Genomic DNA, 17,158 nt, shown 5'->3' on the forward strand with positions numbered 1-17,158 from the left:
TTACTCTCTGTAGAGACACAAAAGATGATGCCAGACAGGGTCATTTCTGTTTGGAATCTGCTTTCCCAGCACCATCTCTATTCAGACACCAGCACTGAGCAGATATGCTCAAATACTGATTTTCCTTCAAATCCATCTCATCCTAGATCCTGGTCACTCAATTAAAACTGAAATTAGAGAAAATGTGAATCAAAGACCATTCTGCAGAAACTCTAGGTTCAGAGCTCAATGTGAATCACTACAATTTCAGAAGGCATGGATCTGAAAATGAAAGGAGCTGTAGAGATCAGCTCGTCCAATCCTCTCAATCTTACAGATGAGGAAACCATCACCTGAGAGTTTGACAGATTTGTCCAGAGCTGTGCTGTCCAACACCACAGCCACTAGCCACAGGTGACTATTTAAGCTGAGTTAAAATTAAATAAAATGAAAAATTCAGTGCCTCACTTAGCCACATTTCAAATGTTCAATAACTACATGTGGCTAGTAGCTACCATATTTGGCAGTGCAGACTTAGATTTGCACAGTGCAAAGTTCTACTGTACAGCGCCGGCCCAGGGTCACCCTCTCTGGATAAAGTCAGGTCTCCTGATCTGCATTCTCCTCCACTTCTTCCAGATCATACTAAAGATGACCAACTTTGCAGAGACGTTTTAGATAGCCTGTCTTCACCCTTTCTTATCAACCTCTCCTAAGTTTTTCCCATTTAAAAAAGAGAAGTGGGCTTCCCTGGTGGCGCAGTGGTTGAGAATCTGCCTGCCAATGCAGGGGACACGGGTTCGAGCCCTGGTCTGGGAAGATCCCACATGCCGCGGAGCAACTGGGCCCGTGAGCCACAGCTACTGAGCCTGCGCATCTGGAGCCTGTGCTCCGCAACAAGAGAGGCCACGATAGTGAGAGGCCCGCGCACCGCGATGAAGAGTGGCCCCCGCTTGCCACAACTAGAGAAAGCCCTCGCACAGAAACGAAGACCCAACACAGCCATAAATGAATAAAATTGAAAAAAAAAAAAAAAGAACCGTGTGCTCTGACATATCTCAAAATGGTTCCTTTAAAAAAAAAAAAAAAAAAGAGAAGCAAGCTTAATAATGTTAATGGAAACCTTCTAACAAAATGTGTATATTCATCATCCAAAAGTCTTTGAACATAATAGAGAGGAAAGAATATAAAAGTGTGAAGTCAAAGTATCTGTTATCGAGTTCCCACTCAGTCACTTATTAGTTCCAGGCGCTGGACAAGTCAACTTAAATTTCACCAAGGTTTAATTACCTCATGTACAGAACGGGAACACTGCTATTTGTCTACCTCCAACACAGGGTGGGCCGTGAGGATGACGTGGGTTGATGTGTGTAAAAGTGTATGTGGGGACTTCCCTGGTGGCACAGTGGTTAAGAATCCGCCTGCCAATGCAGGGGACACAGGTTCTAGCCCTGGTCCGGGAAGATCCCACATGCCGCCGAGCAACTAAGCACGTGCGCCACAACTACCGAGCCTGCATTCTAGAGCCCGTGAGCCACAACTACTGGAGCCCACGCACCGCAACAAAGAGTAGCCCCCGCTCGCCACAACTAGAGAAAACCCAACTCAGCCAAAAGTAAATAAATAAATAAATAAATAAATTTATTTTTTTTTTAAAGTGCATGTGGAGTGTGAGTCCTGCAAGCCTGGTTATGTGACAACTGTAAAACATTTGATAAATGTTGTCTAATTTTGTAAAAGGCCTTATACAAACACCATGCATTTTGTTACAGACAATCGCACTTTTGATGGATGATGAAAACCTGGTAATATGGATAAAAAGCAACAACTGAAGGTAAAAAGCAAGAAGAAAAATAAAAAGCAAAGCTCAACTGAGGATCCACACAAACAGCATGATCCTCCTCAAACACAATGGGACTATCGTGAATACTATGAATCAGAGGCTGTAACAGCTGCAAGAGACCCTGATGACCATCCCGGCCAATCCCCTCCCTGTGCACATAGGGAACTGAGGGCTCAACGACAAGCTTATTTCTCCATTCAACTAGTTAACAACACAGCAAAGTCTACAACACAGGTCTTCCGACTTCTAGCCTCACGCTCGTGCCCCACTCCACCGTCCCTCGTGTGAATTGTTCCCTTGGCATCTTTCTTCCCCGGCACTTTCCTCATGTCTTAGCATCCGCATCACCAATGATACAGCTATTTTACACAGCATTTTGTTGCAGCTGAAAATGATTTACTCATTAATACACTCATTCGACAAACATGCATTGTGACCGTTAGCCCTGTGCTAAGCTCTGAGGTCCACACCCTGTGGGAATTTAACAGTCCAGTGGGAGAGACAGGAAAATGAATGGTTTCATAACCAGGTGGTAAGTGCAGCGTTAGGGGCATGCACAGTGGACCGTGAGGGCCCCAAGAAGAGGGTCTTATGCAATCTGGGGGCAGGATGACTTGCAGTCGGAATCATCTGCGCTGCAAGGCTAGAGAAACTAAGGCAGGGAATGAACTTCATAAATAGAAATCTATGGGAATTCCCTGGCAGTCCAGTGGTTAGCACTCAGCACTTTCACTGCCGGGGCCCGGGTTCCATCCCTGGTCAGGGAACTAGGAACCCGCAAAACGCAAAGCTTGGCCAAATTTAAAAAAAAAAACACAAACCTACTTGATATTCTCTTTCTTTCTTTTTCTCTCTCTTTTTTTTTTTTTTGGTAGTTTTAAATGAACCAAATACCAAATAGAGCACAATCACCAATTCAAGAATCATCAATTATTTGGGTTTTTTGTAAATAAAATAAGCAGATTCAAGGTTTTAAGAATAAGTAAAGAATCTCACCCTCCAACCAGGAAAAAAAAGGGGGTTGAGAAAAGATTATGCTAACTCAAAATACTTTCTACAAATTTAGAGTAGTTCCCTTTTTGAGAACTTATCTGGTGGCTAAACCTAATTCAATATAAGGTGAAATGTCACACAGAAAATAAAATGGAAACTAACCCCCCCACCCAAAAAAATTAAAGATGACTGCCAGCAGGAGGTCATGCTGAGAGCAAAAACAGGTCTACAAGAAACCGGAAAGGGAGCTCTCGAACTGACAGATCAGAAAAGGAAATAAAAGGTCAACCTCTGGGTCACCGTGCACTTGGTCTTCCCTAGGTGACAAAGGTTGCATGCCCTTTTGTGCCTGACTGACACCGCCCACCTCTGGCCAGAATGTAAAGCAAGCCCCACCCAACACCTAGGCCCGCTTGGACCTCTACTGCCCTCCTGTGACTGGAAGAAACTAGGTTTTATCACAAAGGTATCTGTGGTTTCTTCCCCCAAACTCAGCTTCTCTTGGGCTTTGTAGTACCTTCTCTCAGCAATGAAATGTACAAGCCACCGGGTGGCAGTAGCGCCTAAGAAATAACATTTAGATCCCCTTCCAGAGGTAACTTTCTAGATTACTACAGTACTTTACTGATGAATTCAAAAAGCCAACGGCGACTGCTTGTTTGTAAATAGTACTGTTTGTCAGTTATGTTCTGCCCAGCCCTGTAGCGCCCTCGCTCCAGCCGGGATTAAACACTACGAATTTTTAAAGACCTGTGGGAGAACAGCCTCCACCATAAAAACAAAGCAACACTAACAAGGTTTCAGCACAACCTGGTGGCAAACAATCGCCCTCAGGCTGAGCATATGTCCAAGCTCAGGTCTGTCCCCTTGTTGAAGCCCTGTTCACTTCTCCCTCTGATCCCAGAGGGATCAGTCATCAGGAACTTTCCTTCCCAAGCTGTGACCCAATGTAGCTAAGTCCCTCTTTTCTTCATTTCCCTTCAGAACACCTGAGATAGGCTGACATTTTCTGAAAAGAATTTCACAAGGAGACATGGAAAAACAAAACAGGAAATATTTACAGATAGTATGTAAATCTTTAAATATTCAAACCTACTGAACTTCTATATAATGCATTCATTCAAAATAGATTACTGCCACCTAAGTGCCAAACACTGATCATCACTTTAGGTGTGCATGGATTCTCCCAACTCAGAAGCTCACTAGGAGCATTTTTCATTTTTGCATCTTCATTTTTTTTTTTTTAATAAATTGATTTATTTATTTTCGTTTTGGCTGCATTAGGTCTTCACTGCACACAGGCTTTCTTTAATTGCGGCGAGCGGGGGCTACTCTTCGTTGCAGTGCGTGGGCTTCTCGTTGCGGTGGCTTCTCTTGTTGCAGAGCACCAGCTCTAGGCGCAAGGGCTTCAGTAGTAGTGGCACGCAGGCTCAGTAGCTGTGGCTCACGGGCTCTAGAGCGCAGGCTCAGTAGCTATGGCGCACGGGCTTAGTTGCTCCATGGCATGTGGGATCTTCCCGGACCAGGGCTCGAACCCGTGTCCCCTGCCTTGGCAGGCAGATTCTTAACCACTGTGCCACCAGGGAAGCCCTGCATTTTCATTTTTTTTTTGAATTTTATTTTATTGTTTTTACACAGCAGGTTCTTATTAGTTATCTATTTGCATTTTCATTTTTTTTTTAATAGTAACCTTTTATTTATTTATTTTTTATATATTTATTTTTGGCTGTGTTGGGTCTTCGTTTCTGTGCGAGGGCTTTCTCTAGTTGTGGCAAGCAGGGGCCACTCTTCATCGCAGTGCGCGGGCCTCTTCACTATCGCAGCCTCTGTTGTTGCAGAGCACAGACTCCAGACGCGCAGGCTCAGTAGTTGTGGCTCACGGGCCTAGTTGCTCCGCGGCATGTGGGATCTTCCCAGACCAGGGCTCGAACCCGTGTCCCCTGCATTAGCAGGCAGATTCTCAACCACTGCGCCACCAGGGAAGCCCTGCATTTTCATTTTTATGATAATCTAAAAAACATTATGAGTCTATTCTTTTCTCTTTTTTTTATTATTTTATTTATTTATTATTTTTGGCTTCATTGGGTCTTTGTTGCTGCGCGTGGGCTTTCTCTAGTTGCAGCGAGCAGGGGGCTACTCTTCGTTGCAGTGCGCGGGCTTCTCATTGTTGTGGCTTCTCTTGTTGTGGAACACGGGCTCTAGGCGTGCAGGCTTCAGTAGTTGTGGTGCACGGGCTTCAGTAGTTGTGGCTCGCAGGCTGTAGAGTGCAGGCTCAGTAGTTGTGGTGCACGGGCTTAGTTGCTCCGCGGCATGTGGGATCTTCCCAGACCAGGGCTCAAACCCGTGTCCCCTGCCTTGGCAGGCAGATTCTTAACCACTGTGCCACCAGGGAAGCCCTGCATTTTCATTTTTTTTTTGAATTTTATTTTATTGTTTTTACACAGCAGGTTCTTATTAGTTATCTATTTGCATTTTCATTTTTTTTTTAATAGTAACCTTTTATTTATTTATTTTTTATATATTTATTTTTGGCTGTGTTGGGTCTTCGTTTCTGTGCGAGGGCTTTCTCTAGTTGTGGCAAGCAGGGGCCACTCTTCATCGCAGTGCGCGGGCCTCTTCACTATCGCAGCCTCTGTTGTTGCAGAGCACAGACTCCAGACGCGCAGGCTCAGTAGTTGTGGCTCACGGGCCTAGTTGCTCCGCGGCATGTGGGATCTTCCCAGACCAGGGCTCGAACCCGTGTCCCCTGCATTAGCAGGCAGATTCTCAACCACTGCGCCACCAGGGAAGCCCTGCATTTTCATTTTTATGATAATCTAAAAAACATTATGAGTCTATTCTTTTCTCTTTTTTTTATTATTTTATTTATTTATTATTTTTGGCTTCATTGGGTCTTTGTTGCTGCGCGTGGGCTTTCTCTAGTTGCAGCGAGCAGGGGGCTACTCTTCGTTGCAGTGCGCGGGCTTCTCATTGTTGTGGCTTCTCTTGTTGTGGAACACGGGCTCTAGGCGTGCAGGCTTCAGTAGTTGTGGTGCACGGGCTTCAGTAGTTGTGGCTCGCAGGCTGTAGAGTGCAGGCTCAGTAGTTGTGGTGCACGGGCTTAGTTGCTCCGCGGCATGTGGGATCTTCCCGGACCAGGGCTCAAACCAGTGTCCCCTGCATTGGCAGGCAGACTCTTAACCACTGCACCACCAGGAAAGCCCCTACGACTCTATTCTTGACCACTGGAATAGCCACTTATACCAGTGCTGCCAACTGAACAGCTAACTTTTACCACAGGTTTCTCACACTGCCATCTCTGGACATGTTTTCAGGAGGCCACAAAAGTCTGAAGTTTGGAAAAGGCTGTGTTAACAGATGTAGGTTTTACAATAGTCCTAGCTGAACAAAAGTGCCATGAAGACGGTCAAGTCTTACAGCAGAGGGAAGGAATGGGGACTGGAGGGATTCAAAGGAACTTCAGCTCAATCTACAACGCTTCATCTGTTCAAAACCTGTTCACTCCAGGTGGTGGACACACAGCGGTGTTGGTTATATTCTTCTCTGTACTTTTCTGTATTTTTTTAATTGTCATACAAGCAAAGAAAGTAAGTATTAAAGGAAAGGACGGTGATAAAAATAACTGTGGTAACTTTTTTTTTTTTTTTTTTTTTTGATGTGGACCATTTTTAAAGTCTTTACCGAATTTGTTACAATATTGTTTCTGTTTTACGTTTTGGTTCTTTGGCTGCGAGGCATGTGGGATCCTAGCTCCCTGACCAGGGATCGAACCAGCACCCCCTGCCTTGGAAGGCAAAGTCCTAACCACTGGACTGTCAGGGAAGTCCCTGTGGTAACTTTTTAAACACATTTCTTTAACTCTGCAATTGTCAAATACTTTATAATAAGCAACTTTAAGCAAAAATAGATATTAAAAAAATTTTTTGACATCAGACTGGATTACTAGATTTAAAAGATTTCCAGCAAGGTTCTTTGAACCTCAGTTTCGCATCTGTAAGTGGAATTACCAAGCCTGTCCCCATAAGGTTGTTTTGAAAATAAAATAAGACTTAAAGCCTGGCCCAAGCGAGCACTCACTATCTGTTAACTTCCTTACTTCTCCTGGAATAAATTTCTTTAACTCAGTGCCATTTTCTTTTGATATGCTTTTTCACAGTAGCTGCTCGTTTTAAATGTCACCCCCAAATTCACACAAGAGCAGTAAGCTATAGATGTTTATTCTTTTTATACCCAACTCTCAACATACTTGTCAAATATGGAGAATATTCAATCTGTTTTGTTCTACCTTCTGAGTTGATATAAATATTGAAAACTCACTCAAAAACCATTTTAAAAGTGTTTTAGCACACTGCACATAGAACCGAGTTAGAAGCACAGAAAAAGGGCAAATAAATGTATATTTGAAAATTGAGGGCAGGACAGTACAGTATATGTCAAACTGTGATCATTTCACAAATGATCTCTGTGAAAAACCCCCTGGGGAGTCCCCCACAGAAGGATTTCACTACGAATATACTCTCTATAGAATGATTTAACACTGCAATCTGGGATTGGAAGATTGTGCTATACCTTGGGCCCATAATTCCCAGCTGAACAGGTGGCCCTAGATCGTTGATAGGGTCTGCAGTACGCAGTTTCTGCTGAGCCTGCTTTTTTGTCTCTGTTTTTGTCATGATTTTGAAATACTAGCTTCTCTGCTGCAGAGTCCTCCTCCAATCACGACAGCCCTAGGAAATTATTTTTCATGATTTGATATCTCCCTGATCCTAGAGAACAAACATCCTTGAACTGTTTGCTCTGTCCCCTTGTTAAAGCATACAATATGACTCATCTAGAAATTTAGAGTAGGGCAATCAGAAGACTTATGACCTTTCCAGCAAGGTTACTATCAGAGCCCAGGGGTTACTCAGGATGTTCGCAGGTCAGTGCTGCTGGGTGAATTTTCTAGCTGTACTCAAGAAGCTGTCATTGGTCAGGCACCCTGTCTGCGGCCTCTGCTCCCAGGTGGCACGGCGGCCCCGTTCTCTGGACCGCCACAGCACTTTGTTCAGGTCTTTAGTGCGGCTCTAACTGCTGTGTTTACATGCCCTTCTCCCCTTCTAGACTGTTCACTGTTTGAAGGCAGCCACATTTTACTTTTCTTTGTGTTCCCAGGATCAAGGCATTGACTAGCACATGGGGGAACAACTCAAGTCCTGATTGGGTCTCCAAAAAGTTCAACTGTATTAAGATAGTAGAAAGAAGTGGTTCACAACCTCTTTCACTGATATAAACCACCTCTGTCAACTTACCACTGCCAAAAATGAAACCTTACCTGAACTAACAGTACTGTTTTTGAGACAATATCTATGGAAAGGATTTATGCAATATATTAAGTAACTGATTGTTTCATGCTAGAAACTGAAGTAAAGTCCTTGTCACATTATTGCATTCACTTTGTCCATGGCTGCTCTACCTCTTGTGTTGGATTTCTGATTAGTACAAAAATGATAGCTTTCCAAGTTGTGATAGAAAGAGGTTGGTCCTGGGATATCCTTCCCCCAAAGAGGGTAAGTTTCCTAAGGTTCTCGTTTCTCTACCCCAGTAATAGCAACATTTAATTTTGTAGGAGAAAGGCAAAGAATAGAGCGCATTCATTCATCAGTGAGCAACACGGGATACTGAAAGAGCACTAGGCCAAGAGCACCATTGGACTAAGGCGCTACGCTGCTTCCACTTAGCTATGTGGCCAGGGAAGGCCAGTGGATTGTTCTGGACCTCTGTTTTCTCATATATAACATAAGTTTTAAGATAGAGTCAAGGGACTTCCCTGGCGGTCCAGTGGGTAAGACTCCGCACTTCCAAGGCAGGGGACATGGGTTCCATCCTTGGTCAGGGAACTAGGATCCCGCATGCCGTGCAGAGTGGCCAAAAAAAAAAATATATATATATATATATATATATACACACATACATACACAGAGAGAGAGAGAGAGAGAGAGAGAGAGAGAGAGAGAGAGAGAGAGAGTCAAGTACTTCTCAGAGCTTTTAGGATTCTGCTTAGGAGGGAAGGATGGAGGGGAGAGCATACCACATATGGAGAGCCCAAGCAAAGAGGGCTTTTCAACTTCTGTCAATCAGAACAACTCGGCTCCACTGCTGAGATTCTATATGAGTTTACTTAAAAAAAAAAAAAAAAAAGAGCTCTATTGCTAAAAAAGAAAACTGGCAAATGACCAAATGGCATCTCATCCTATATGTTAAAGTGTTCTCCCAAGCTAATCCAATTTTCCCATTAATTTTTAATTTAGCACATATATAAGCAAGCAGCCACCGTCATTCATTCGGCATATGCTGGATGTCTATCAGGTGTAAGCACTATACTAGGTACTATGGGGACAATGGCCTGGCATTTGAAGTCATCTGAGATCAAAATCAGAAAAAAAATTATAGAGCAAATCTAAAAGCAAAACTTACAATTTATGTCTCTTCCAAGATCTCAGAGTTATTTTCATGGAGTTATTGGTGCAGAAATTGATGTATTAGCTACAAGCAAACTCTCATTTTCTGTTACCTTAATGATTTGCAGAACAGTGAGAAGAGAAGGCAACGACCAAGAGCAGCAGCACTGATGAATCATGATGATATTAACACATACTCTGCAGACCAATATGGAAAATTCTGCAAACGTCTTATCAACAATATGGGAACTCTGACAACCATGATCAAAACCAGCCCCTCCGATTTCTGTTTCTAAAACCAACACTATGTGACAAGCACTAAGATCATCACTTACATTCTTCTAGTCTCCTACGCCTCAATTAAGTAAATGGGAATGATTCAGCCAACGAAGTTCATGACAACAAGGTGCAGGATGGTGCTGGCAAAGAGAAAATCAGCAAAGGCTCGCTCCGGGGAGATGCCTTGGAAATCCGCTTTGTTTTGTGGGTTGATCTGTATTCTCAGACAAACTGTACAAGAAGAAAAACACAAAAGTGATTATCAACAAGTATGAAACAACTATGACTAATGCACACACACATACCCTCTGATCCAACAATTCTGTTAAAGCAGAAATGACACATAAGTCCATCAAAAGGCACGTACAGGAATGATACCCATGATGGCCCCCAACTGGAAGCAATCTAATGTCCATCAACAGTAAAATGGGGAGAATTCCCTGGCGGTCCAGTGGTTAGGACTCGGCACTTTCACTGACAGGGGCCCGGGTTCAATCCCTAGTTGGGGAACTGAGATCCCACAAGCCAAAAAAAAAAAAAACAGTAAAATGGGTAAATTACGGCATATGCATACAATAGAATACCATATAGCAATGAAAAAGAACTTCACAACATGGATGAATTCTGCAAATATGATGAGCAACATAATCCAGATGCCAAAAAATACATGCTTTATGATTCTACTTATATAAAGCTTAAAATTGGCCAAAATCAATCTACAGTAATACAAATCAGGACAGTGGTTTTTATCGTTCACAGGAGATGACTTGGAAGGCAGGAGGAGAGGCCTCTAGGGTACTGATAATGTTCTATATCCTAATCTGGTGATGGCTAAAAGGGTGAATTTAAAATTTCATCAAGTTGTACACAAATTTTATGCTGTTAATTGTTTAAGGGAACAATACGACTTCTCAGAGTTAGGCTAGAAACCAAAGGCTTACTTAGAAAAAAAAATATTGATATAAAACCAAAATATCTTTAGAACTCTCTTATCTCCTGAATTAAGTTTATAATTATACCTAGATCAAGATGTAGTTGAGGCAGTAACAAAGGGGCTAGGCTGAATGACCAAAAGTTATAAAATTGTGAATTATTTCCAACAGAATGTGTACATTAGACAGCAGAGATGCTTATGCATAAGGACCTCACAATAGTAGATAATCTTTGATCTCAAAGTTCTAGCAGCTGCTTGTCTCAAAAAAGGCAAGAGATCTAAGTTACATGACGCTGACAGAGAACTCTCCACTGCCACACCCTGTACCCTTGAAGATTCCAACCTGATACCATAGCCACAGTCACCATTTGACATGAAAAGAAAGCTCTAGGAATACACTTTTCCAAAATATCTTTATACCTGTGACAAATGATTACACTACTTAACCCAAATTTGCTTCAGGCTAGCATCCATTCCATCACTAACCAAGAAAAGGCAACAGACTGAGATCTAACCCAAAGGTCAGAAAACTACCAGACTGGGCTTCCCTGGTGGCACAGTGGTTAAGAATCCACCTGCCAATGCAGGGGACATGGGTTCGAGCCCCGGTCCGGGAAGATCCCACATGCCGCGGAGCAACTAAGCTCGTGCACCACAACTACTGAGCCTGTGCTCTAGAGCCTGCGAGCCACAACTACTGAGCCCGCGTGCTACAACTACTGAAGCCTGTGCGCCTAGAGCCCGTGCTCTGCAACAAGAGAAGCCACTGCAACGAGAAGCCCGCGCACCACAATGAAGAGTAGCCCCCGCTCACCACAACTAGAGAAAGCCTGCAACAACGAAAAACCAATGCTGCCAAAAATAAATAAACAAAAAATAAACAAATTTAAAAATAAAACTACCAGACTACTTCTTCAGAGTCCATCACCATGGCAACAGAGTCTTCATTATGCTTAAACATGCAAACAGTGTGGAAAAACCCCGGATCTTTTCAGTCACCTGAACCCTTCAAAATATGAAGGACACTGGCTGAAGCAAGGGCGACCAATTAAAATCCCACTGTGGTGAGTATAGCTTGGTTCACCCATTTGGGAGAGCAACTGGCAACATCTATTATATTTTAAATGTCTTTTGAGTAAAGAATTTATCTTAGAGAACAAAGGCATTCTAACAGCATGTTCGTAAAGTTGAAAAAAAAAAGTGAAGACAGTCCAAATGACATCAAGGGGATTACTTAAATAAATTACACTACAGACATGCAATAAAATCCCATGCAATTATTCAAAAGAATGAGATTAATTTGCTATACGTTGACAGTAAAGATGTCTAAGATATATTAAGTGAAAAAAAGCCAAAAATATTACTCCCTTTCAGATTTCTCTTAAACTGCATATATATATATACATACACACACACACACACACACACACACACAAAAATAACTATTTTCTCATTTATTTTAGTTGGAATCTAGGAAAAAATCTGGAGAAAGAGATACCAAACACAATTAACAGCGGCTATTGGGGTGGAAGATGGGAGTAGAGTAGTGCTTCGAGAAATATGAGGGGACAAAAGGAAAGAGAAGCTCCCCATGAAGGTAGACAAAGAAATGAATTGATGTGTTATTATTATCATAATCATAGTAACCCAAGTTACTTCAATGACAACATAAGAATCAGAATCGCACAGAGATGCAAAGGACCCTGAAGGTCCTGAAGACCAACACCCCATCTAATGCACAAAATACCCAAGAGGTGGCGGATATGGGCATGCCAGGGGAGGCTGCATGAATCAGCTAGGAATAGTTCTAAAGTATACTCACCATATCCAGAATCTGATAAGTCATCCCCAGGTGCAGAATTACAAACCATCCAGAGACTGTGTTACTGACAGAGGCAGCAAATCCCTCAGATGCAGGGATATGCTGCCTCTATCAGTAACACAGGCTCTGGACGGTTTGTAATTCTCAAAAAGGCAAAGAACACCTGTTCAAAAAGCTCCTCCACAAAAGATCCTTCAGTCCTTCCTGAGCACTTCCAAAGACGGAAATGTACTACCTCCTAAGGCAGCTTGCTCCATTTTAGCAGTTCTAATTTATCTCCTTAAATATTCACTTAGTCAGCAAAATATTTACTGAGCATCTACTACGCGCCATGCACTGTCCCAGGTGCTAGGACTATGGCACAGAACAAGACAGACAAGAGTCTGGCTCCCAGGGAACTTACACCCTAATGGAGAGAAACATAATAAATGAGAAAACAACTAAACAAGGAAATATGAGGTAGTGATATGCGCTACGAAGAAAAGCAAGGTAATAAAAGAGTGACTGGGAAGCTATTTCTTATTTGGGGGTCACAGAAGGCTTCTCTAAGAAGGTGCTAGTTAAGACCAAAATTTGAAAGACAGGAGTCAACCATGCAAAGATCTAGGGGCAGAGCATTCCAGATAGCAAGAACAATCTTGGTCAGACTGACCAGACTGTAGGGATCAAGGGCAAGAGGGAGACAAGGGCCAAATCAGTGGGGCTTTGTAAGCTTCAGTAAAGAGTCTGGATGTAGTACTAAGTACAATGGAGCAATATTCCAAAGTTTTGAGCAGATGAGTAAAATAATCTGATCTAAAATTTTTAAGGATGGTAGAACTGCAATGCGGAGAATGGTTTGCAAAGTTCGAGAAGCCAAAGAGTCATGCAGGAGCCAAAGAGCTCAGGTAATGGTAGTCCAAAGGGACAGAGGTCAAGAGATACAGGCTGTATTTTGGAGAAGACAGGGCTTGCTGATGTAATGGATGTGGGAGATAAGAGAAATCAAGGAATCAAGAAAACCTTCTAGGGAATTCCCTGGCAGTCCAGTGGTTAGGACTCTGAGCTTTCACTGCCGAGGGCCCAGGTTCAATTCAATCCCTGGTCGGGGAACTAGGATCCCACGGGCCGAGCAGCCAAAAAAAAAAAAAAACCTTCTAAATTTGTGGCTTCAACAACATAACCAAAGCTGACACCATGTACTGACCAGCGAAGAGGCAGATGGCTAGGCCGGAAGGTTCAATCTGGAGTTGTGTGTTAGACATCAAGTGAAGATGTCAAGTAGGCAACTGGACTTACTAATTTGGAATTCAGGGAACAGGTCAAAACTGAAAATATAAATGTGGTAGTTGTAGTTATATAGACATTATTTAAATTCACCTATGGGAAAGAAATACAGAGAAGAGGTCTAGAACAATGCCCTCAGACCAAGAAGCACCTAGCACAAACAGTAGGAAGGAAAAACCAGTGAGGTGAGAAGGAACAAGCAGGAGAGAGTAGTGCTGCAAAAGCTTTGAGCAGAAGGTACTTCACTCACTCAGAAGGAAGCAGCCAACGATGTTAAGTGCTAAACGTTGCTGAGCATTCAGGCAAGGTGAGGTACATGGCCATTAGATCTGGCAAGATGGCAAGAGCAGTTTCACTGTAGTGGTGGGGACAGACCACCACCAAGAGTAGGTTAAGGAATGAATGGACGGTGAGAAAGCAGACACAGCAACTAGACAACTATCCTTTCAAGGAACTCTGTGATGATGGAGCAGAAAGACATGTAATAGTAGCTGAAGGGGTATCTGAAGTCAAATTAATTTTTTTCATTGGACGCTATTAGAGCATGTATGTATGATGGGAATGATCCAGTAGAGAGAAATGAATGATGCAGAATGGAGGGATGATTACAGAAGCTGAGTCCCTGAGTGAGCAAGAGAAGACTGGATCCTCTGCACAAGTGAAGAAGCTGACCTCTGATAGGAAAGGGATATATCATCCACAATTACAGGAAATAAGTCAAAGAGTACGGGGTCCATGTGTAGGTGGGCTGCTATGATTCCTTGGTAGGAAGATGAAAGGATTTCTTTTTTAGCAAAAAAAAAATAAAGCAAGATCATCAACTGAGAATAAAGGAAAAGAGAAAATATAGATGAAAGTGAAGAGAGAAAATATGAAGCATATTTTGGAAAAGCAAACATATCAGGGAAGTATTATAGGACCACTGGGCAGGGGTGAGTGCCTACTTGTGTTCCTATTCTCACCAATACTTCTCCATCACAGCACTATATCCAGGTTTACTTGTCTGCATCTCCCACTAGACTATAAACTCTGTGGGAGTAGAGATCATGTCTGCGTGTTCCACAGTTAAATCCTCAGTACCCTGGCACGGAACCTGGCACATAATTGCTCAATATTCCTTAACTTATTATAGGCATGCTCACAATTTAACATACAGTGCTAAGCACTGAGGATGCAGAGATGAAAAGAGCACTACACCACTACAGTATAGTGAAACAGGAATACAGGAGAAAGACCTAAATCTGAAGAGCCAGGGAAGGGTTCAAACGGAAGCAGCACTTGAGCTGAGATGGCTGAGAAGTAAAGGCATTTTCTGGGCAGTCAAACAAAGGTAAAATAGCTTAAGACATCTCGGCATGTTCAGGGAATAACAAGTAACTCAATAATGCTGGAATATAAAGTACAGAGGAGGCGGAGACGAGATGAAGCTGGAGATGTGGCCGGGACCAGATTATCAAAGACCCTCTATGCCATTAAAGTGTTTTTAAATTTCTCTTTGGGTACAGACAAATTTTATGTGGGGAGTAGCACAATCAGATTTGCAAGTCAAATCAAGCCTGCAAACACAGTGGAAGATGGACTGGAGGGAGAGAGATGAGAGTGTGGGAGATCAATAAGGAAGATTACAGGAGTCCAGATAAGAGGTATTTGAGAGCCTGAGTGACAGAGGATGAAGAGGTAGCAAGGGATACGAAAGAGGTTTAGCAACAGGACTGTCAGGCATGAGGCTGGCAAACTTCCAATCTCCTGGACAACAGTTATGGGCCCAGAAATCTAATAGATAATTTCCAAAGAAATGCTGGACCCCAGTCCACACAGCCCAAGATCTCCCGTGAGATAGAAAACACTCTGAATTAGGCCTCCTTGCCTTTCAGATTCAAACTGTTTTTGGATCTGTAAACTAGGGGGAACAAAACTACTTTTTTTAATCCGTAAATATTTCACATAGATTAGAAAACAGAGACCAAAGTTGTGAAATGACTTAAAAACAGATTTCAGGATCAAAGATTTATTTTAAGGACAGTCTTATTGTTTTCCACTCATCCCTCCAAAATAGCACTTTAAATGAGCAAAAAGAGGGATTTCAGTTAGGTAAAAAAGGAAACTAGAAGGGCTGCCAACACTGACACGCTACTCTGAAAAAGGGACAGATGTCCTCCTCTAGAGAGATCTAACCACAAGATAAACAGTCAGCTGCTGAGGATGTATGAAATCTGTCTGAAAGAAGAAAAATATTCTACCTCTGAAGTCCTTTTAAAGCCTACTATACTGTAAACTGTTGATCCAAAAAAAAAAGACTTCTCAATGGCAATTTTCTACCTCTGTCTCCTTGAAACCATGGTTAAGTGTCCCAGTCACGAGGGAATAGACGAAAACAGACCATTTTCATCAGGCCCAAATAACACCAGGCTTTTTAAAAAATGTGATAGCATCCTATATCAGTTTAAAATGTACTAATCAATTTCCAAAGAACATATGCTACATAACACATGCAGAAGGAATGGAAGAGAACAGACTGCCAAAAAAGAAATTAAGGGAACCAGACTAAAGAACTTTTCCCTCCAATTCATCCTACACATTAACACCAATTTTAAGTCTCTCCTTTACTTAAATCTAAAACTTTTTTTTTTAATTTTTTAATCCTTAGATGCATTCCTATTACCTACAGGATAAAACTCCTTGGCCTGGCACTCAAAGCTCTAGCATCCAGCACTACCTAATCCTTCAACGTAATCGCCTACAATTCCCTTTCTCAGCCAAACTGGCCTCCTCCGTTCTCTCCCAATAGGAAACACAACTCGGGGAAGTTAGAAACCTCAGCACTATAAATAAGTACAAGCCTTCCCTTCCCAACAACCAGAACAAAGGATAAACTCCAAGTTTAAAATTTCCCATTAAAACCAGTATCCAGGGCTTGCTTCCCTGGTGGCGCAGTGGTTAAGAATCCGCCTGCCAATGCAGGCGACACAGGTTCAAGCCCTGGTCCGGGAAGATCCCACATGCCGCAGAGCAACTAAGCCCGCGTGCCGCAACTAAGCCCGCGTGCCACAACTACTGAGCCCGCGTGCCACAACTACTAAAGCCCACGCACCTAGAGCCCATGCTCCGCAACGAGAAGCCACCGCAATGAGAAGCCCACGCACCACAACAAAGACCCAACACAGCCAAAAATTTTTTAAACTAACAGTATCCAGTTGAGGATCTGAGCTAACAAATGGCAGCAGTGGATTTAGTAAGGTCAAGTCTGTCAAAAGAAATGCAAACGATACCCTTCCACAGCAACTCTGAATTGTCTTGAATCCCTTCTTTTCCTAAAGCAACGTTCATTTCCCTGACCCAATTACCAATTATCCAACACCTATGGACATCAGAATCCCCCAAAAGGACCTCACTATTAAAGTGCCCTAAAAAAAAAAAAAAAAAAAGTGCCCTTTCACTAGGCATTCTCTTCAATGACAGGCCATCAACTTCTCATTGAGGAGGAGAGTAGGGGGTCTGCCAATTCAACTTTAGCCACAACATTCTCAAAAAAAAAAGACCTGGCACTGGAAAAATTATCTGCTCAAAAAATCTTCTGACTTTTATCACACCAATAATCTGCA

At 42.6% G+C, this 17,158-nt stretch overlaps 1 protein-coding gene across 2 annotated transcripts in view; it reads right to left on the bottom strand.

Annotated features, from left to right (window-relative positions):
- DAD1 (defender against cell death 1) overlaps positions 1–17,158 on the bottom strand; it is a 55,775-nt gene that overhangs the window by 36,793 nt on the left and 1,824 nt on the right. For both annotated transcript variants that reach the window (XM_059913828.1, XM_059913827.1), the window contains exon 2: positions 9,591–9,765. In XM_059913828.1, coding sequence (XP_059769811.1) covers positions 9,635–9,765 — 131 coding nt within the window. In that variant the 3' untranslated portion in view covers positions 9,591–9,634. The remainder of the gene's footprint in view (positions 1–9,590; positions 9,766–17,158) is intronic.

The sequence above is a fragment of the Balaenoptera ricei genome, chromosome 2, assembly GCF_028023285.1.
Source record: "Balaenoptera ricei isolate mBalRic1 chromosome 2, mBalRic1.hap2, whole genome shotgun sequence".
Classification (NCBI taxonomy): domain Eukaryota; kingdom Metazoa; phylum Chordata; class Mammalia; order Artiodactyla; family Balaenopteridae; genus Balaenoptera; species Balaenoptera ricei.